Genomic DNA, 23559 nt, shown 5'->3' on the forward strand with positions numbered 1-23559 from the left:
TTCAGCTGAACTCGTATGATTTCAAACCCACCTTTGGTGTGAACCTGGCCTTAAACAATGAAGGTACAATCTCTTAGCAATAATTTTCCAAACTATTTGTTTTTGTTTTAGTCTCTTTAGTATATTACGCCCCTTTCCGCAAGTGCCCGCCCCTTCCCGCAAGTGCCCCGCTGCCTGCTGGGAAACACACAGATCCCAGAGGCAGCGGGGACCGTCCTTATTGCGCAGCACGGCTCGCGCATGCGCAGTAGGGAACCGGGAAATGAAGCCGAAAGGCTCCATTTCCTGATTCCCATACCCAAGATGGCGGCGGCAGCACCCGAGATACGATCTACAGATCGGCTTCGGGTGCCGACATCGCAGGCGCGCTGGACAGGTAAGTGTCACTATTTTAAAAGTCAGCAGCTGCAGTATTTGTAGCTGCTGGCTTTTAAAAAAAAAAAAAAACCGCGGAGTCCCGGTGGACTCCCGCTTTAAGGCCTCAATGCTACTTTGTGAATGAACCGCTAAGGTCGGCCATAGACTGCGTGAATTTCTTTCCTGCAACCAAGGGTGTGGTTGACAGCCTGTGTTGACAGGGGAACCCCCCCCCCCCCCCGCTGAGCCATTGTGTTCTCCCAGCAGCCTCCCCCCCAGGGAGAACACAATGGCTCAGCAAGAGGGCCATCCCCTCCCGGAAAACACAGTGATTATTGCTGGCGGCTATAACAGCCACTTGCAATTATCGCATGTAAAATCTGCCAGGCTGTTCGTACCCAGGTTGATCAATCAATCAGCTTGGGTACATTCATCCTGCCCATACATGGTTCGAACCTCAGCCGAACCCTGGTGAACAGGCTGAGATTCTAACCATCTATTTCCGGCTTAAAATAAAACTAAAGGCAAAACCTTTTATTTTGGTTTGGATAAAGTGGAGATAGATTAGAACCCCTGTCAGTTTTTATTACTGTCTGTGCCCCTGTTATGGAGATTCACCCTCTCTATTTCTCCTGTTTACCATTATCATTGAAAGTAAAAGAATACCCCAAATGTTGGGTTGTCCCCAGAAAGAGGTGGAATCTTCCAATGGGGGCACTAATTCTGGTGACCAGGGGTCCCCAAGGAATTCCCTTAATTTGCAGGGATTTCCTCTTACTTCCTGTTTGGCTATGGGACAGGAAGTGAAGGGAAATCTCCCCAATAGAACATAGATGGCAAAAAAAAAAAATCTGATGGGAGCTATACCCATCGCTTGCTCTATCCAAAAGTGATAATTTTAGAATCAACTGATTTATTCTTTATACAGTAGAATTCATAAAAAATCTATAGGAATTTGACAACCCTTCCCATTGCTTTCATCTTTGATTTGATACCACAAAATAAGCTGAGAACAATGATTACAGAATTGCTTTATTTTAATGGGATTATTACAGCAATTGTTTCATTAAACAATTTGATTTGTAAGTATATTTAATTGAAGCAGCATGAGATACATTTATTGGATTGACGCATGGGTATCTTTTTAAATGATCAGGTTGTGTTCATTTTTAATGGCTTGAGATTAATGTATTGAAATAGAACCATTGACGAAAACTGATCAATGTTTAACAGATTTGATCAAAACATCAGAAATCAGTTCATCAAACCGACTGATTTGTGTGTGTCCAGCATAAGACAATGAAAACTTTGCAGATACCCCTTGTCAATCGATCTTTGCTGAAGAACCGATCTTCCAGGACTGACTATCCCAACTGATTTCCAAGACCATATTCAGACTTATGAATTTAAACCTGTGTGTTTCCATTGAAATGATTGGAGAAGCATGAAATCCCACGTCAGTGTGCGTTAGGGTACATAAAAATACATGTCATTTTGCTTTTATGGGTGTTTTTACTCACATTTTTCTGCAACATATGGCACAATCGCTTTTCATAAAAATGCATGTACATTAAAACCCAAAAGTATGACTCTGGCTTAAGGCAGGCATAGACTGCTTGAATTTCAGTTGTTTAGGCCCCTTTCATGCTTTTTGCTGCGACTTTGACACAACTTGAAGCAATGCCTGTGTAATCTTGAGGTCTATGGACAAGTCACATCAAAGTCGGACCAAAGTAGTGAGGGGACTACTTTGAAGTTGCAGAGATATGAATGGTACTCATTGGAAATCATGGGGTGCGACTTGTCATGCGACTTTGCAGTCCTAAGACACAGGACAAGTCGCACTAGTGTGAAAGGGGCCTTGGCCTGCAAGAGTGAGAGAACTTTCTTGCTTTTGATGGTTTCTGCAGTGCTTTTTGCATTTGTGCACACATGATTTTACCGCAATTTTGCCACAAATTGTGTTTTGGCTTTTTTTTGGCTTTTTTTTTTAATTTATTTTATTTTTGGACAATTTTGTTGTTGGGCAGATATAAAAAAAGGTAATCATGGCAAAAACGAAGTACATGCTTTTCTGAAATCTATCCAACAATCCACAAAAAGTCTCTGACCCTTTCAAAAAACGCAGTGGGTGAAAAAAGCACGTGAACGTGTCCCATAGGAAACCATGTTAAATGAACTGTATGTAGTGCTTTGCTGCAAAACCACAAAAAAACACATAGGTGTGAACCAGGCCTAAGAGCCTAAACCTGGGTTCACACACTTGTGATGTGGGAACCAGTGCGATTTTAATGCCGGTTCCCGGATCGCATTTCTCGGGCAGGCAGTTCAGTGTCAATACAAAGTTCATGGCAGATCGCAGTGCGAACTGTGAATTCGGACAGGAAATGGATCGCATAGGTGTGAACACCCATGTGATCCGATTCCAGTGCAGGGGGAAAAAAAAGGTTCCTGCACCTTTTTCGTATGGCTGAATTCGCATTGCTCAGACATCACATGTGATCGGCACAGCAATGCGGTGCGAATCACATGCAATGTCTGTGTTCGCAATAATGTGAACCCAGGCTGAATGAATATATATCTATTGTGTTTAGGCAGCCGCATCACCCGCAGCTGCTGTTGAACAGTGCTTGCATCTCATAGGATGCAGTCGCTGTTCGGTTGATAATTTTCCACCCAGCTCAGTCAATTTTTAAACCGACTTTATTTGAGCCTGGCATTGCAAGGCCACCCACAGCTTGACTTTCATCTGGTTCAGTAGGAATCATCTGAAACTATATTAGTCTATGGGGCCCTTTATTTCTAGTACACACGATGAGAATATCAGATGGGGGGGAGGAACACATTTGGCGCGATCGTCCCATTATCTATTCGTTGGCATATTGTTTTCAAGAGCCGATCATCCGAAAATAAATATATAAAGGGCCAAGCACAAAAAAAAAATTCTCGTAAGATAATGGAACAAAGGATCTTCATGTAATTAGTATAGTATTTGTATGAAAAAAATTGAATGACCAAGACCATGGAAACTAAAGACTACATTACAATACAGTACATTACATCATGTCTGAAGTTGTATTGTGTCCTACGAGAATTTTTGTAAGTTTAGTAACCTCCTCATTTTCTATATAAGATTAGCATGCAAAAAAAAAAAAAAAAAAGTGGACGATCATTGGTCCAATATTCATATTGTGTGTACCAGGCTTTAGGCTTTAACCCACATACACATCAAGCTGCTTGGCACATATTTAGGATCTATAGGAAGTGTGTGACGCAGCCACAATAGCAAAGCTGGGAGAGATGATCTCACGTCTATGCGCACCATTAGACAATTTCTTTGTCTGCATAATCCTCCCTTCTGCTTAGCATAACCAAACCCATGGCTGTTAAATCCACCTACGTTTATCAAACACAGCATGGGGGATGCTATTCAGTCAATACACAGCTATGGTTTCCAAGAGCATACGAATGCAAGTCCAGGCTTGTACATCAAGGCAGCTGTGAAGTTCCATTGATATTATAATTGACCTTGATTACAGCTGAAAGAAGCTGATCACACTTTTGAGAGATTGATTCATTTTGCCACCATTCACTTTATGAAGTATCGTGATGAATTTGGGTATTTTGCGGGGCAACACCCTACTTTGTGTGCCATGTCAATTTTTTGCCAGGATGGGTTTGTTGTCTATGGGCAGTGCTGAACGCTCACCACAACCCCTCCTGGGGGGAAATGACAATTGTCCATAGCTGTGTGTGTTGCCGTCTGAGTGACTGGTCCAAAGTGGCCCACAGACATAAGATAACAATTACCCAATCCTAATGTTTTTAGTTGGTTATGTGGACATCTATGTCAAATGCTATGCACAGTTGTTCCTTAAAGTGGGGTACCCCCTAAAAAAAAAAAAAAATTAAGTCAGCAGCTACAAATACTGCAGCTGCTGGCTTTTAATAATCGGACACTTACCTGCCCCAGGGTCCAGCAATGCGGGGGAACAAAGCCCCCCCCCCTCGCTCCCCGCTCCGCAGGGCGCCGTGATACGCCGTACAGTCACCTGGGACACATGACAGGTCCCAGGTGAATGTGCGGCGCAAGGGGAAGTGATGTCACCAGCCCGGGCAATGAAGAAGGCAGATTACGAGGGACCCCCTAGCAACCGGTATTTAGAGGTGAGTAAAACACTTTTTTTTTTTTTTGGCCAATTTTTTTTTTGATTTTTTTTTTTTTTTTTTTTTTTTTTTTTTTTTTACGAATTTTAAGTAGTTAATTTTTTGGTGGCAACACCACTTTAAGCCCCATACACACTACCAGATTTTCTGCTGATTTACCAAAACCATGTAGTGCAAGGACCCGCCTGAGTGCATACACATTGAAACTCCTAAGGTTTGACCTCATATCATATGGTTTTGATACATCTGGAATGAAAAAAATCATCAGAAAATCTGATAATGTGTACGGGGCTTAACTCTGATATCCTCCCTTAAAGAGGAGATTAAGGGGGGATATGATCAACATGTACAAATACATAAGAAGTCCATATAGTGAAGTTGGTGTTGAGTTATTTACTTTAAGGTCATCACGGAGGACTAGGGGACATTCTTTACATCTGGAGGAAAAGAGATTTAATCCCCAAATACGGAAAGGATTCTTCACAGTAAGGCTGCTTTCACACTGGGGCGGTATTCAGGCGTTACAGAGCTAAAAATAGCGCCTGTGTAACGCCTGAAAAAAACCGGCCCCTTTAACTCCAGTGTGAAAGCCGGAGGGCTTTCACACTGGAGCGATGCGCTGGCAGGACGGTGAAAAAAGTCCTGCTAGCCGCATCTTTGCAGCGGTGAAGGAGCGGTGTATTCACCGCTCCTATACCGCTACTACCCATTGAAATCAATGGGACACCGCGGCAATACCGCCGGCAAAGCGCCGCTGCAGCGGCGCTTTGCGGGCGGGTTTAACCCCTTTTCGGCTGCTAGCGGGGGTTAAAACCACCCCGCTAGCGCCCGCACACCGCCGCTAAAACGACGGTAAAGCGCCGCTAAAAATAGCGGCACTTTACCGCCGACGCCGCTCCCGCTGCAGTGTGAAAGCAGCCTAAGAGCTGTGAAAATGTGTAATAGACTCCCTCCAGAGGTGGTTCTGGCAAGCTCATTCGATTGCTTTAAGAAAAGCCTGGATTCTTTCCTATATGTACATAATATATAACTGGGTACTAACATTTATAGGTAAAGTTGATCCGGGCAAAATCCGATTGCCTCTCAGCGGATCAGGAAGGAATTTTTTTTCCCCCGTAGGATTAAACTGGAACATGCTTTGCTGGAGTTTTTCACCTTCCTCTGGATCAACTGTGGGTGAAGGTTTGTGTTTTTGGGATTTTATTTTTTCGGTTGAACTAGATGAACTTGTGTCTTTTTTTTTTTTTTTCCAAGTTGACTATGTAATATTATTATCCCTTAAAACCTTTAACCTTTCATCTCTACCTAAAGCTGACACAGATTCATCTGGTTTAGCAGGGACCAAACGAATTGTGATGTGTGGCTGTCCCTGTTCAGCAGAAGTCGATCGTTAGTTTGACCTCTGTCGAATGGGAATGTTGGAGAACTTTTCTTCCTTAGCGGCTGCAGCTACTGATCAGTGTATTCTGACAGCGGAGGAGTCCCACTGTCAGAATACAATGTCTAAGCAAAGAGGATACCTCTATCCACCTTATTTGCATTGATGAAGGAATTCATTCTTTTTTTGTTTTTTTAATATCCGTCATATATGTCCTCCTTACTAATTACCTAACCCTGAAAAGCAACCTTTGTCCTCAGTGTGCACCGTAAAACAAAGGCAATTAAAAACGATGCCCTGTGCTAAGTGTATGTTACGCCTAATCTTTTTTCCTAGTTTTGGATAGAGTGGGGAAGGGTTAGAGAATATTAAAAGAAAGTTAAATCGAAAAAAAAAAAAGCACCTGCAGTATTTTTGGCAACACAGTGCTAAATGAATGGCATCAAAACGCATATCATATTGTGCATTAAAGTGCACTTTAAAATCTTCCTTTGTTATTCCTCATTAAGGATGAGCTCAGGCGTGTTTGCATGCTCCACATGCAGAGCCCGACAGGAAGTCTGCGCAGTGCTGCACTAATCACAGGCAGTGAGACATTGCCCCGATGCACGGCTGCAGAGATCGGGCAATGTCTCGCTGCCTGTGATTAGCGCAGCGCTGTGCCGACTTCCCGGCGGGCTCTGCACGTGGACTATGCGAACGCGTCTGAGCTCATCCCTATTCCTCATGAACACTGGGCTTTAAGTCCTGGTTCACACCTATGCAGGTTGCAGTTTGCATATTCTAGGTGCATTTTGCGTTTTTCATAACACATTTTTGATCCATTGAAGTCTATGGAACCAAAAACCAGAAAAGCGTCCCTGGCCCTTTGCATAAAATGCACAGATGTGAACTACATCCATAGGAAACCATGTTAAATGGACTGTAGTGTGTTTCTGCAAAACTGAAAAATGACAAAAAAAAAATGCATAGGTTTGAACCAGGCCTTGGTGCATGAGATCCTGGCATTTTGGTGCGGACAGAAGGATCAGGCCCGCTTGAGTTGAAGCCCTGTCCAGCCACAGCAGATTTCAGCTTCTCATGCGGATTTACAGCTCCCAGCGTTCCGCCCACACCAAAACGTCAGGATCTCATTCACCAAGGCTAAACTCCCAGTGTGCATGAGGCCCCACTGTTTGTTACTGCAACCCATCAGTATAAATGGGCCCTAACTTAAGTGGGGTACACACTGAGAAAATAAGAAGAAAGAGGGACAATACTTATCAAATCACTGACCTGTTAACACTGAGAAATACCTCACCTACTCTGTTATTTGACTCTACTCATTTTAAGGGGAATATTGATCATACAAATTAGAAAACATGTCTCGATTTTCTGTCGTTATTCCCCCAGATCGGTGACACCAGCACATTTTAGTCATGTATTCACCTCCCTGACTTTTCTATAAAAACTTTACGTAGCCAAATGCTTAGCACCAGCTGCCAGAAAGCATTTAATGTGTTCCTGTGCTGATGACTTCCTGTGATGTTGGGCTCTACATGCTGCCTTTTGATCAGTGGGTGGCCCCGTAGGCCCCCTCTCACACGACATTCCTCCACATATAAAAATCGAGAAAGCTGGGCAGAAAATTTCAAGTGACCAGCTATGAATATACACGAGCTGCAGCAAGAGATTCAGCGTGGATGGAGGAGTTTGCTAGAGTTCTTCTGTTTAGCCCACAGAGTAAATGCAAATAAAATCTATATGTGTATGGCTAGCTTTAGGCTATGTTTGACTATGACTTGAAGTAATGCCTGTGCAAGTCGCATCAAAGTGGGACCAAAGTAGTGCAGGGACTACTTTGAAGTCGCTGCGTCTTGAAGTTGCACAGATATGAACGGTACTCATTGGAAATCATGGGGTGCGACTTGTCATGCGACTTTTCCGTCCCAAATCGCATGAAAAGTTGCACTAGTGGAAACCTAGCCTTTGTTCAAGCTTCATGTGTATGTCAAGGCAAAAAAAAATAAAAAATACTGTGAACATTTCTGCAATACATTCATATTTCCCCATGTTTTATCCATTAAAGACACTGCAAGTACAAACAAATAACTGTACCAAAAAAAATATAGCTTGTTCCTACCTTCCTCTTTAACATAACAACATTACAGTTCTGAAAGCACGGATCCATCCCGTGTGAATGAGGCCTCATAGAGAATAGAAAATAAAGTTACGCGCCTCCAGGGGCAGATTAGATAAACTTATGTAAACACATGCAACAGGCTAGGGTGAATAAGCAGGGCATAGATGGATCCAAATTTGGCTGGTTCAGCAGAAACTGGCTGAATTTTGATCCATCTATGACCGTTCCTGTGCATGAGAAGTCAATCTGAAATCAGGGGTACTGTGCGTCTTTTGGTCCGTTTTCAGGTTCAAATTTAGCCCAAAATTTGGGCTGAAATCAGACCTGAAACGATGAGCAAGGACGCACCGGACCCCTGCTGTGAGCCCCATGCGAAGATAGTGTGAACCCAGCCTCGTGGAGTGCGTTGGTGTGAACTAGGCCTATTGGAAACAATAGATTTTTGCTTGTCATTGTGTTGGGCCTTAGCCTCCTGTCAGGCTTTTTTTTCTGTTGGGGAGGTTTCCTTTCACTGTCCCAAAGACACAGGAGGAAGTAATAGGAGATCTTTGAAAGCGAGAGGGTTTCTCTTTTAGACAGTTGTCCAGAGAACTGATTCACCCATTGCTAGAGTTCCTGTGATAACTTTAAAAAATATTGGCTTTCCCAAAGCACAAAACATCTATGTATGCATGGCAACATACCATACACCAGGGGTCTCCAAACCTTTCAAACAAAGGTCCAGTTTATTGTCCTTCAGACTTTAGGAGGGCCAGATTGTGCCCAGCAGTAGGGGGCAGAAAATGTCCCGGGCTCGTCATCAATGAAAATAAATATGGCCTCAGGGTTGGTGGTCATGGTCAATAGGAGGAGGAATAGTGCCTCTTATTAGTAGGAGGAATAGTATTCGATCATTGGTATCGGTGGAAGAAACAGTGCTCCATTGTTGGTGTCAGTGGGAGGAATAGTGCCCCAAGGGCCGGATAAAGGCTAGCAAAGGGCCACAGTTTGGAGACCCCTGCCATACACTTTTTAATTCATTGCTGTGCTATTCAGAATGTGGCCCTGTGGTATATGATGTGTGGCCCTCGGAGCTCAGCAGTCTGTAGTGGGAACATTGGGGTAATAGCATTGACCTCTACTAGCCTCATGTAATGTTCCTAGATTCTTATTGTCTTCTGCAGCATTTCCTCAGCCGAAAATGTATCATGTCCTCACTCTGACCCATATTTCCTCTATTAGGAATACAGTTTCTCACAGACTCTCATGGCCAGTTCACACCAGATGCGGTCCCTTGTGTTTTTTTTTTTTTATTTCTTTCTTTATTTTTTATGCATAAAAAACGAAAGGAAAGTTAATCATTAATGCCAATGGCATAGTTCCCACCACTGCAGTCCGTTGCAGTGTGTTTTAGAAAGAGAAAAAAAATTGGTCATGTTGCATTTTTTAATGTACGGAACTGTACTGGGCCTCAGTAAAACGCATCAAAAACTCACCAGAATGTACCAAAAACGCACCAGAATGCATTTAAGGGCCCCCCTAACTCATAAGTTGACAAACACTAAGATAAATGCTAAAGTACTGTTGGGTGGTGGACATGTGGAAAACGTTGTTCAGCACAGGCTGAGGCTTTGAAAAATGAGACGAATAGTATGTTAGGGCAATTTCTCACTGGTTTGCTTAAAAACTGCCAGTAAAACATCTATGTGTTAATAGGGTGTTTTTCTGCGCGTTTGAAGTGCGGTTTTTTAAAGGATGTGTGACTCAAAAACTGCACCAAAAACACTTAGCACGGGTGTCCCATGGGATCCCATTCATTTGAGTGGGGATGAATGTTTGTTTGTTTTTTGTTGCGTTTTTTATTTATTTTTTATATTTTATTTTATTCAGCTCCCCAAACATACAAGGTTTTTTTCACCACAATGGAAGCACACTGCCCCAGTGTGAACACATTCATTGATTTTAACCACTACAATACAGGGCACTTTCGCCCCCTTCCTTCCCAGCCCAATTTTCAGCTTTCATCGCTCTAGCGCTTTCAGTGACAATTGCGCGGTCATGCTACACTGTACCCAAATGAAATTTTTATCATTTTGTTCGCACAAATAGAGATTTATTTTGGTGGTATTTGATCACCTCTACGGTTTTTATTTTTTGCGATATAAGCGCAAAAAAGCGGAAATTTGGGGAAAAAAAACAATATTTTCTATTTTAAAAGAAATCCAATAAAATCAAATTTTGTCATAAATGTAAGCCAAAATGTATTCTGCTACATGTTTTTGGTAAAAAAAATTCCGTTAAATGTATAATAATTGGTTTGTGTGATCACGGACATATGTACGCAAATGATCATGTACATATGTGTGCAGGTGATCACGTACATATGTGTGCACATAATCATTGGGACAAGTGATTTTAGTGGGACATATGTGGGGGACATGTTTTTATTATTAGGGACATGTGTTTTTATTTTTTGGGGACATGTATGTTTTGGGGACATGTGTGTTATGGGGACATATGTGGGGACTGTGTTTACACTGTGTGGTGTGTTGTGTGTTTACACTAGACTGAAGATCAGTGAGTAAAAAGCTGTAAAAAACAGCTCATACTCACTGATCATCAGCCGGCTGCAGCAATCTGCTCTCCTCTCCTCAGCGATGACTTCTGTGTGAGGAGAGGAGGAGCCGAATTGGCTAGCAACCGGCTGTTTGTTTACATCACATGACGGCCGTGATTGGACACGGCCGTCATGTGATCAGGAGGGCCAATCACAGAGCCCTCCTACCGATCTGAGATGCGCCGTGTCCCGGTGACACGGGCGCATCGGGATCGCGCCGCTGCGCGGGCACGCGCGCGCGATCCCGCTCCTCCTGATGGACGTTCCTGAACGTCCTATCAGGAGTAGACGGCTCCCACCCGGCCGTATATGTGCATTGGCCGGGTGGGAAGTGGTTAAAGAGAAGCATTGTTCTTGAGCTTTTCAGAAGCTTTTTTTTTTTTTTTTTTTTTTTTTTTTTTTTTTTACGCAAAAGCACTGGAAAAACATCAGTGTGAAAAGGCCCTTATGGCCCGTACACACCATCCGAAAATTGTATGACAGATCATCTGTTTTTTTTTTTTTTTTTTTTTTTTTTTTTTTTGCATGCTAGTTGCATTTTGAAAATGAAGAAGTTACTAAAGTGACAAATTCTCGTACAACAGAATCAAAAATCGGAAGTGGTGTCCTGAGTTGTAGTGTATTTTCGGATGACAACTCTACTGATCAAAATAAAATGTATGATCTGGTATCATACAAGAACATTTTTCGTGTTTTTCCGATCAGATACTATTGGATAAACTGCCATGATCGTCTCTCGAAAGCTGTGTACTAATGATCCGAATTATCGTACGATTACTTCGAAAGCTGTATTTTTCGTCCGATTTTCAGATCGTGTGTACAGACCATTAGGGTCTACATGTCAAACTGCTTTTTGATGAGGTGGACTGAAACTGCCCTGTATGATAGAAATACAGTCACCTCCAAGAAGGAACTTGTGTGTGTGAAAATGAAAGGAGTTCTGTGGTCATAACATGACTATAGAGGGTGACGTCACCATTGCCTGGGCGAGGAATGGAGAAGTGGGTAACAAAGTACTCGCTCTCCCCTCAGAAAAAAAAGCTTACATGTCGTGAAAGATTGAGGATAGGAAGGAAGGAATATGGGGGGAATGTTCATTTTTTGGGGTGTAGGCCCCTGCAACACTGGCCAGACACTATACGAAAAAGCGTATTATTACTGAGCGCAAACGATAGTGCCATCATGTAATGAACGATAAATCGTTCAGTGGACCTAAATTAATACATTTTTTTTTTTTTTTTTTTTTTTTTTTTTTTTTTTTTACATATCCCTAGTGCAGACAGTTCGGATGGGAAACACATTAACCTTTCACTTTATTGTTCGTTTGCCAAAAAATTTCCAAACGTGTCCTTCGCTTTTTTTGGGCTCAAAAACGTCCCAACAATTATCGATTTTTGTGCCCATTAACTGGCCCGAAAAACGAATGAACTGTCTAAATGACTGAATTTCGGACGATTTTTCATCCAGCATTAGGCCCCTTTCACACTGAAGCACTTCTAAACTGCCAGTAAAACATTTCAGCGCCTTTGAAGAGCCATTAATTTCAATGGAGAGGGGTGTTTTTTCACTGCCCTGCCAGCCCTTTGCCCCAGTGTGAAAGTATTCATTGATTTTAATGGAAATAGATTTTCGTGAGCTTTTCAGGTTCTTTTTTATTTTTTTGCGTGAAAGCGCCTGAAAAGTGCCTCAGTGTGAAAGGAGTCTACGACTTTTCACCAATATTAACAGAAAGCTATGAGAACAAAGCTGACCAGCCTGCTCTATAACTTTCCCCACATACAATACGACATTGTTTGTTTTCATTTTACGAACACTCCAAGCAGTACATTTGAACTGCTTCCATTTTCAGTTCACCTCATAACAAGCACGTCTTTATTTGTATGTTATATGATATTATACAGATTTTATTGGGGGGGAAGACTGGTTCTATCCAGACAAAGGCTGCTGGACTCCGAACTCATCCCCTCTCCCCTCAGCAAGGCGGATATTGCAATCTCTGGGTAAGTTTTCTGTGTGGCGTGACGACATTGTTTTGCTTTCCCAGCCTCCCCCGCACACACAATAACAAGAGGCATTGGATGTGGAAACGGGGGGCGGGGCTGCGCGAGCAGAAGTCCGAGTCCGCACCGCAACAGGCGCCCTTCACGGAACTAGCGCTTTGATTGGCCGTCGGTGAGGCGAGAGTTCTGCGATTGGCGTAGAGGTAGAGAGGGCGGAGAGCGCGTTGTGTTTTTGTGGCTGAGTTGGGAAGGTTGAGTGGCGAGTTGCGTGTTGGACGCTGAGGGGAGAGGAGAGCTGTGTGGAGGAAGCGTGACACCGGAGTGGGCTTTTCCTGACCAGACACCTTTTTTCGGGTGATTTGTTTGGACGTTCACCACTGCCTTGTGGGGAACGACGAGGAGCCAGCTTTGAAGTCTTGGTAAGTTCCTATGTGGCTGCTGACGGCTACGGCCCCGCCTCTCTGGGCGCCATGTTGTACCGTCTTCTCTGCTCGGTTCTTTGTTCGCTTCTTTTGTTTTTTATTGCACTTCCCTGTGCCTAGAATGTTTTGGACGCCTCATATTTGTTTTCAGTCGTTATGAAGTAACTTCCAGGGCCCCTTCCCGGTATTTCCGACAATGTTGCTGGTATTACTTTAACCACCCCTCCCCCTCCCCTTCCTCTACCCATCTGTCTAATATTGTTTATCAACAATCACTGACCTGGATCGAGCTCCTGTCTGATCCATTCACACTGATCACTACTTAAGTGACATTTTATAAGGCAGATCCTTAGTTGGCCTTATTTTATTTAACTTTTTATTAGACGGGGCATCAGTTATGTGAATGTGCTTTCTTGGGACAATACATATAACATTGATTATTATTATTTTTATTTCAAGAGGTCAGTGTAGCTGTGGGTGTATATCCTTGAGCTGCCCTTGTATTGGAGAAGGCACCATTGCTTTAACACAAGGTGACATTTGCAGATCTAAGTGTGGGCATGGTTGAACTGTCCTGATCTGGCACCCCCAAACCCCACTGTTTTTGTGCTCATATTAAGCTATGGCAAGTGTTCCTTGGCACACTTGCATCATTACCGGTGCTAACTAAATCAGAGTAATCCTTGCTTCAGTGCTCAGTCATCTTTTGAGAGTTCTGTACTGGCCCACAAGTGCCACCTCTGCCAAGTGGTCCTGGGCACACAGTTCAGAGCACTCTACACAAAGGAGCTGTATCAAGGGGATGATCTATGCTTAGGTTCAGTTAAAAAGGCCAATTTTTCAAGTCAGCCGAAAATGACTTCCTTGTGTGTTAGCATTAAGCTGGCTATTAATCATAATAATAATAATAACCTTATTATTATTCAGGATTCATATAGCGCCAACAGTTTACGTAATGTTTTACAACTTTAGGGTGGATAGTACAAATACACTTTTAATACAGTAGGCATCAGAGGGTTCTGGTCCTTTTAGAGCTTACAATCTAAGAGATTGCCTATACAATGTTTTTGTTTCATTAGCTGAAGGTAAACCTAAAGGAATGTAGTGCAAGGGCATGCCTGATTTACATACAAATTTTAAAAGTGTTTAGGTTTGACCTCCCCATATTTTGGTAAATCTAAATTCAAATTGTATAGTGTACGGTCAGCCTTACTTTGTTGCAATTGGCCTGTATTGGTTAACCTGATTATTAAGCAGACTACTTAAGCTAGTTGAGTTGGGTGCTCTGGAATGGGGGAAATTTTATTAAGTGGGGTTTTTTTTTTCCCCCTAATGTAGTTCTTTCTGATATAGTACTGAGTAAGAATCTGTTAATATGTGTAATGTTCCCTAAAGGTATTGTGAATGTAGCTAAATTTAATTAGAATCCCTCTAAAGCCAATAAGTTTTATGTGAAGCTTTATTTTCCTCTATCTGCTTACTCTTTGTGTCGCAGTAAGTGCTTTCTGTTGGCTGCACTTTGTACTGCTGATCTGTTTGGCTTTTCCTGTGCACGTACGCTGCCTGTTACTCCTCCCCTCTCTTGTCAAACCCCTCCTCTTATTTCATTTTGGTTTTGTTTGTTTTTCTTAACAGCTGTGCAGACTTCACTCAGCACCATCCCCTGCCGCCTAGAGCCCAGGGGATTCATGTTGGATTTGGACCGTCACTTGCTCATGCAAACGCACTTTGGCAGGCTAAGGAGAGGATCACAGAGGATAGCAGGAATCTTGTTGCATCTGAGATCAGGAAAGGGAGTGGAGGTGTTTGAAGGATCAGCCGGAAGGTAAATATTTCTTTATTCTTGTTACTGCTGTATTGGACACGTCTTTAAAGTGGTGTTATTTAAAGTGTATGTGGACTCTAGCTTGTGCTTTTTTTTTTTTTTTTTCTTCTCCATTTGGTCTGCTAAATATACCGATAAGTGCCATGTTATTATCTTATCAATAGCACCCTGTGCGCTCTGCTTGTGCACAAGGAGGCCTTTTTGGAGATTAGGTGTGTTTTTTGTAAATCTTTAGAAATGAAGTGGGCAGGGCTGACAATGCACACTTAGGCATTCAGAACCAGTAATGCTGTCTTATGCCAGGGGGAGTTGGGAGCACACTATTGGCTCTACCCCCCCCCGCAAATAGAACTTTCTTTTGGTAGTATTTAATCGTGTGTGTGTTTGCGCTATAAACAAAAGACCAACAATAAAACATTTTTTAATTATGGCTAACCATTGTTAGTCTACTATTACAGCATAACATTTTTATATATATATATATATATATATATATATATATATATATATATATATATATATATATATATATATATATATATATATATATATATATATATATATATATATATATATATAATATATATAATTTATTTATTTTTTTTTACACATACTAGAAGTACTAAGATAAGCATTCAGTTTCTCATAGCGCCTTCTATAGTAATTGGCCTGTTTTCAGCTGCTTCAAGTAGGGCTGCAACTAATGATTATGAAATTAATCGATTATTTGGCTGATTATTGTTTTGATTAATCTGTTAATAACCTTAAAGTAATTTTGCTGCGATTTTGCATTTGTACAAATTTTGTTTTGCCAATTTGTTTGGAAGATTGAAAAACACAAATTGCTGCAAAAACGCATTGCCTGCTTATCTGCAGCTTCTCCATTGTAGTATATTGAGCCAAAATACACAACAGCTGAAAAACCAGGCCTAAGGTGTTTAGTAACATAATGGGGTTAAAAAAAAAATTAGTACAAAGAGCAAATCGCTACTGTAAGGGGTTATTTTTTTATTATTATGGGGCAGTGACTGTAATAACAGTAGTGTTTTTGCTCTTTCTGTACTATAAAGGGCTAATTTTAGTGTGTGTGTGTGTGTGTGTGTGTGTGTGTTTATTTTTTTTTTGCTCATTAGGTTAGTGGCCGATTGATTATGAAATCGATTAGTTTCAGCCCTAGCTTCAAGCATGTGTTCAGGAGGGGAGGGTAGAAGGACCGTGTGTGTTTATGACCAGTTGGTGTTTGGGGGAGCCTTGAGGTGAAGAATGTGTTGATCTGTGAAAGCAGCAAGTGTACTCTCCTGTCTGTGCTGGGCAGTATAAAAAATATTTTGTCAAGTAGAACAGACCACAAGTAATGTATTGCATCTATTTCATTAGCCATTTCAGGTGTTCAGATTTAAAGTGTAAAGACTTTCACTAATTGGATGTGCAGAATTTACTCCTGTATGGTGTTTTTGAGAGACTAGATTTGATTTATTTTTGTTTCTTCCATTTTAGGTGACATAAAGTTTGAAGATGGGAGGAGGTGAAAGATTTAACATTCCTATTCAACAGCATAGGCATAGTCTTGGCAAGCAGAACAATCGGCAAAAATTAGTAGAGCGGAACAATCAGAAGAATAATACTTCTCATGGAAAAGACAGAGTTCGTGGTCCATCTGGCTTTGCATGGCAGGCCATGCAAAATAGAGCGAATAATCGTTCCTCAAACCAGAACTGGAATTCGGGTTTCCCTGGGCCAAAGAACCTCTTGAGTTGTCAAGAAAACCAGAATTATGCCGGTGCCAAATTCAGTGAGCCACCATCACCAAGTGTTCTTCCAAAGCCCCCAAGCCACTGGGTACATCTGTCCTGTAGTCCTGCCGAGAAAGAATTCATGTCTTTCCAACTCAAGACGCTGCTGAAGGTCCAAGCCTAAGCAGCCTTGGCAGAATTGGCCAAGCCGTTACAGGCCATTACAGAATTGCAAGTTGAAGACTGTCTTTCTTTTCGCTTCTTCAGCTATTAACGTATCATAAGGCACATAAACCAGTATGGAATGGATCCGTTCTGGCTAAAGTCACTCAGGAGCTAGACTGAACTTAATAAGAGGAGATACTTCTGTGAAGACTCCTGCATCTGAAGCACTTTTTCACAGCATAAATTGTGCGTATTGCACTGAATTTCCTTGTTTCCACCTCCTAACCAAATTAAGTATATACAATACTTTTGCACTTGAAGTGAACTGGTGGGTGCATCTAAAGCTGGTTTGGAACAAGTAGCATTCTCCAGCTAGTCTTTACCTGTGCTTTACCTTTCTTGTATATTTTTAATTTTGTTGCTTGTGCTGTGATGGCTCTTATATACATCCTATTAGCGGGTGTGTGGGTTTTTATTTTTCTCTTGTGTTAGCTGACCTGTCTTGAATTTGTCTAGCATAACTTGGGTAGATACTTTAGTACACTTTGCTTATATTTTAGTTGTAAACTAATTTTTTGCATAGCGGTGATTCATCTTTCAAAGCAGCTGCAGTTTGCTCCACCAACAGCAGCAGGATGGGTGTGCATGACTATCGGACTGATCCTTCCTACACTGGTTTATTAGTTAAGTATATTACTTATATATAAATATGTGCCAACTAACACTGCATGTTTGCACTACCAGGGACTGCCAATATTTAGGAAGGTTTTTTTTTTTTTTTTTTATAAAATGTGGCCTTGATGAATATGTGCCCCAAACTATAAAACTCTCATGCAAAGAGGCAGTTTGGCCCTTAAAGTGGGTATTCTTGAGTAGCAAGGAAGGCCACAGGCAGAGCATGCATCCTGCTGATAGCGACCAGTCAATCAATGGCAGGCTGAAATGTGTGGTGGGTGGATAGTGTTTAGTGCAGCACTTGTTTGGGATACCCCAAACAGAATTCCTGTGTTTAGGGTCCCTAGTGCATATTGCCCTAAACATGAGTATCAATCAGTGTACAGATGTCAAATTTCAGTGTGCATTTTGCAGGCAGCTAGCATTAAGTTGTATGCTTCACCTGTGCCTCCCTTATGCACAAAGGCCTAGTTTTTACACTGTAAAGGCCAAACTGCCTGTGTGCATGAGGCTTTATAGGCTGTTAAACATTTTGAGCAACATTTCAGAGTGTTTAGTCAAACACTCATCTTAAATATAGGCTTATTTGCTGTACATAATGACCACCCTATTTGTCAGATGTGTAGCGCGCTACTGTAGAGGGTCAACCCCTGTCCCATAGACAAGGCCATTATGTCATATTTTTTTTTTTTTTTGCCCCTTTCACACGGACAGTGACTGTATGTGTGCATTTTTCATCCATCCGTTATCGTCTGAAAAAACAGACATACATGTATCCCTATGGGATAGCTGACATCAGTCTCAGCTATGCTCAGTTTCTGATGACAGAGGAAAACCCCACTTTTCCATCCAAAAGGAGGAGAGTGGCACTGACAGGTCGGTCCTTGCACAGTGTGCAGACAGACCTGTCATCTGCCTGCTCAGCGGTAATTGATGGAGTGATCCCCCGCTGATCAAAGTGGAGTCCATGACTAAAGCAGATCTCATCTTGTGTGTGTGTGTATATGTGTGTGTGTGTGTGTGTGTGTGTATGTATATGTGTATATATATGTATATATATATATATATATATAATGTGTGTGTGTGTTTTTTTTTTTTTTTTTTTCTCTCATTTTAAATTTCACAAGTTTTTTTGTGATATACCTCGTAGAAAAAAAAACACATTTGGCCTGTCAGATTTCAGTTCTTTCTGAACTAAAGTGCACAGGTCATTTTGCAAAATTGTATTTTTTATTTTTTCAGAGTAGTTTGTGAGTAAGCTGTTCTAATATAGACTAAGAATGCCTTACTCTCGTTCATTCTCTGACATTGCAGAGCAGGTCCCTGGCACTTTACTCTGCACTAGAGTGCATATCAAATCTTTTGATCTGCTTTAAAAAAAAAATGTATATGTGTGTATATATATATATATATATATATATATATATATATATATATATATATATATATATATATATATATATATATATATATATATATATATATATATATATATAATTTTATACATTTTTTTTTTTTTTTTAAGTTGTTGGCAGTGTCTGTCTATTAGCATTGCTGCTGTATAGTGTGTGTGTGTATATAGCTTTTAGCATATATGTAAGATGTACACTCTTCAACTTGCCACTCTGTAATTGTCTTTAGCCTAGTATGTGATGAATGGAACTTTGAAGTTCTGTAAATAACTGTAAAAGTTGTAGCATATGTAAATGAATGCAGGGAAATCCTGCACAGATAAAGTATTTTTTAGTACAAACTGCTGAATGTAGTCAGGCACAAGCTGTGACTTCACATAATGAATATTTTGTTAAAGAAAACACATCCATGTGTATGAGTGTAGCCTTTGCACAAAGTGCCAGTATAAATATGTACACATTCTCGTGTTCGCAGTTGTAACTGGTTCTGTAGTGGGATTGGTGCAAATGAAGCATTTAATGATTATAATTTTTTTTTTTATATAAAAAAAAAAAACAAAAAAACAAAAAAAAAGCTGCTAAAACCTGGTGACCACACATTGTTTTTGTATAAATAGATGTATTTTTAAGGTCTGAGCATTCCCACAGCTCAGTCAAATTGTGACAATGTGTACTGGGCATATATATGTGAATTGTAGCTCAATTGGCATATAAGGAACTGTTGCACTGTATTGGCCTTCATTCCTTTGTTTAGCAGTATTCCAAACCCATATTCAGGAGTACGCTTATTGACAGACAAGCATGAATAGACATCTATATAAAGTAGAATAATCTTAAGCCCAATTGGACTGCGATACTACTTCTTTTTTTTTTTTTTTTTTTTTTTTTATATATTATTTTTTTTGACAACAGCCTTACCTCTTTCATCCTGGATTCCTGTTTTAAAGACTGGACATTCCTATATTCTTGTATAAAACAGGTTTCACTCTTTAAAGATTGTGCAATTCTTTTCATACTCAAATCTGTCTGAAAGCTGCACTGTACGTTTTGTCTGTTCTAATAATATGCATTTGTATCCACGTCTGCATTTACCTGAAATGTGTCAGTTGGCTGAATAAGATTATCTAGATGCATAGGCTCTTGTAACAAGTTCATACATGTGGGCAGCTGTGGAACCCTAATGTGTTTATGCTCTTAATCCAACCTTGTCCTAGAAAGATTTGAAGGCAGTATATGTTGCCAGTCTTCTGCATGAAACTTATTGCAATGTTCCAGATGGTATTTACATGAAAATGATCATTGGAAGAAATCTGTTACCAATTGTTAACATAAAAATCAGGCACAATTGGAGTGTAAACTGTTATGTCAATTCTATTTACTGCCCCCCAGGTGCTTCATTGCAACACTTCTCCCTTTTCTGGATTCCACTTTTTCATTCAAGAATGGCTGTTTCTAAGATGGCCATAGTGCCTAAGCTATTTATTGAAACCTAAATATATACTGCTTAGTGGCCCACATGAATGCACCTTTTTTAAGCTGCAAAGTGTTAATATTGACAATCTTTTTAATCCTTTGAATCAAGTGGACGGCTGTCTGCTTGTTAATGCACATAAGCTATTTTAAGTATAGTACCTTTTTATGTTGACAGGGTGTATCCTAGGAGCCCACAATTTGTCCACATGGATATGTTTCGTACAGTATATTTGCAACTTTAATTTTAAAATTCAGTGGCTGACCTCACACTAGAGTATATATCTTTTTTTTTTTTATTTTTTTTTTTTTTTTCATTTTTGTGCAAGCATTTCTTGAATACTGCTGTGCTGTATTCATTTGTGTTTGAAATTGTATCAATTAATGTGATTTGAATGTAAAATTCATCTATTTATACATCAAGAATGTGTCAGCAGCACTTAACAATACACAATCTGTGAAATTATGGAATTTCTAAACTTTAAAATTGGCAGTGCTTCTCAAATTTTTAAACTTTGTCCCGAAGGAAACTTTGTTCAAATGTGCCCCAAACAAAATTGGCTTAATGACATATATTTTAAAAAAAAAAGTGTATCAATACACACACAATTTGGGAAAAAAAATTAAATAAAACAATTATGCGACCCCCCCCAATTCTTGTCTCTCGTTTGTTTCATATTACATGATGGGTCTGATTATGTGTATTTTTGTTTGCACAAAATGTGGTCTGGTTTACAAAAAATATTGCAAGCTGTTAAGGCAGATGTGCATCTTTACTGTCACTTTAACCCCTAGGGGACAGCTCTCAATACAGTTACTGCAGGCAGGCACGGTGACTAGGCTGGATCACATACCTGTACGTCTTCCAGCCCCATCTGTGCTGTGATTCACTACAGCACAAGTTGGGCAGCAGGCTCTGGCCAATGATTTTTGGGCTGGAGCTGCTGATTGGCTGTAGCAAATCACAGCACAGCTTGTCCATGTTGGTAAAACACAGGGTCTGGACAGTTATCTCTTGCAGCCCTTGGTTCCAGAGAGAAAGCCAGACCTGTATCGGTAAAAGCAGGACAACTTACACTTTGGTGCGCAAGTGTAAATTGCGGCATGTGGATTGGGTACAGAACCGATCAGTCCCCTGGACCTGCTGATTGGTTCTGGCAAAAGGAAAATGCTTGCTGCCGGGAAGTGTAAAACACAAGCGGGGGAAGTGCTGTCATCTCCCTCTCTGGAACCGAAAAGAATTCCAGAGGGAGATGTCTAAACAGGAGTTGTACATTTGTTTCCTCCCCCCATATTAACCTCTTCAACAATTGCATTTGTCATATTTTTCACGGATTACTGAATTGGTGTCATTTAAAGTGTTAGGGCAATTAGTAGTAGGTCTAGGGTACCCTCCTAATAGTTTTTTTTTTTAAACTTTATTCCCCCCCCCTTCACCCCTTGTCACTAAGACCCCCCCCCCTTTTTATTTATTTTATTTATTTTATATTCTGCATTAGTGTCACGGGTGAGCCAGTTAGTTGATTAGTTTCACTGTCAAGTTTTTATGGTGTTGGGTACCCCCCCCATATACTACCTAATAAAGGTTTAACCTCCTAGTTAGCCCTGTCACCAGTGATGGTGGCTGAGGGGGGGGGGGAGCAAAGGGAAAGCAAAGACAGATTCTGGTGGTAGGGGACTCTATTCTTAGGACAGAGAGGCCAAACGGTACATCATGGATCTGGTGGACAGATTACTGGGAGGGGCTGGGGAAGACCCAGCTGTCATGGTGCACGTTGGCACAAATGACAAAATTAGAGGCAGATGTAGTGTCCTAAAGAATGATTTTTGGGAACTTTGGAGCGAAAAGGACCTCCAAGGTAGTATCCTCAGGTATACTACCGGTGCATCGAGCCATACTAGAAAGGCAGAGGGAGATTAGGGAAGTAAACAAGTGGCTGAAGAGCTGGTGTAGTAAGGAGGGGTTTGGGTTCCTGGAGGACTGGGCAGGCTTCTCGGTCGATAACTGGTACTATAGAAGGGGTGGACTGCAGCTAAAATGAGAAGGGTGTAGATCATCTGGGAATGAAGATGGGCAAAAAGAGGTTTTTTTTTTTTTTTTTTAACTAGGTGATTGGGGGGGGGGGGGTCCAGAGGTAGTCAGCGTGAAACATATATCGGGGTAGTATTGGAGGCATTAGTGGTAGGTTGACCAAAGCACATAAACCCAAGGTAAGTATAGGAGCAAGTCCTAGTTGCAATCTCGGAACACCCAATAAGATGATATGTGACCGGTCTAAACTACGTGGCATGTTCACCAATGCCAGGAGCCTGGCGGACAAGATGGGTGAACTAGAGATACTGTTGTACAAGGAGGATTTGGATTTTGTGGGTATTTCGGAGACCTGGTTCAACAGCTCTCATGATTGGCTGGCAAACATTCAAGGGTATACCCTTTATCGCAAGGATAGAGAGGGTAAAAAAGGGGAGGGTGTGTGTGTGTCACTTAGGGAGGAGGGCTAATCCTTATTGGTAGAGCTCTAAAGGGATAAAACTAAGGGGGAAATACTGGGAGTATGCTATAGGCCCCCTAACCTGAGGGAGGAAGGGGAAACAGATCTCCTGTTGCAATTTGGATTAGCAGCAAGGATGGGAAGTGTTATAATAGGGGATTTTAACTATCCAGACATAGACTGGGCGGAGTTAATTGCACATTCATCTAAGGCTCACCAGTTCCTAAACGTCTTGCAGGACAATTTTATGGGTCAGATGGTAGATGCACCAACTAGAAATAAACAGTTACTGGATCTACTGATTACCAACAATACAGACCTGATCACGGATGGGGAAATACGAGGCAATTTAGGTAACGGTGATCGCAGGTCAATTGGCTTCAGTATAAATAACACAAATAGGAAGCTTAAGGGGAATACAAAGACGCTGAATTTCAAAAGAGTTAACTTCCCTAAACTACGAGCCTTGCTAGAAGGTATAAAATCTTAGGAACAACGAACACGGAGGAGAGATGGGGTTTGCTTTAAGGGCATTAGCCAATGCATCCCATTGGGTAATTTAAAAGAGCGAACAAAAGTCCTTGATGGATTAACTCCAATGTAAAAATGCATATAAAAGCAAAGGAGAAGGCTTTCAAAAAATACAAGGTTGAGGGATCATCAGCATTCAGATTTTATAAAGAATGCAACAAGAAATGTAAGTGTGTATTAAGAACGGCTAAGATGGAATATGAAAGACACATAG

At 41.1% G+C, this 23559-nt stretch overlaps 1 protein-coding gene across 1 annotated transcript; it reads left to right on the top strand.

Annotated features, from left to right (window-relative positions):
* Positions 1-12845: 12845 nt before the first annotated feature.
* On the top strand, positions 12846-18463 carry PNRC2 (proline rich nuclear receptor coactivator 2). Its single transcript, XM_077481834.1, has 3 exons — positions 12846-13039; positions 14678-14867; positions 16365-18463. Exon 3 carries the CDS (start codon positions 16383-16385, stop codon positions 16782-16784), a length of 402 nt encoding a protein of 133 aa, XP_077337960.1. The 5' UTR covers positions 12846-13039; positions 14678-14867; positions 16365-16382; the 3' UTR covers positions 16785-18463.
* The last annotated feature ends 5096 nt before the right edge of the window (positions 18464-23559 follow it).

Source organism: Lithobates pipiens, unplaced genomic scaffold (genome assembly GCF_037356315.1).
Source record: "Lithobates pipiens isolate NorthernLeopardFrog02 unplaced genomic scaffold, aLitPip1_a1.2 Scaffold_16, whole genome shotgun sequence".
Classification (NCBI taxonomy): Eukaryota; Metazoa; Chordata; class Amphibia; order Anura; family Ranidae; genus Lithobates; species Lithobates pipiens.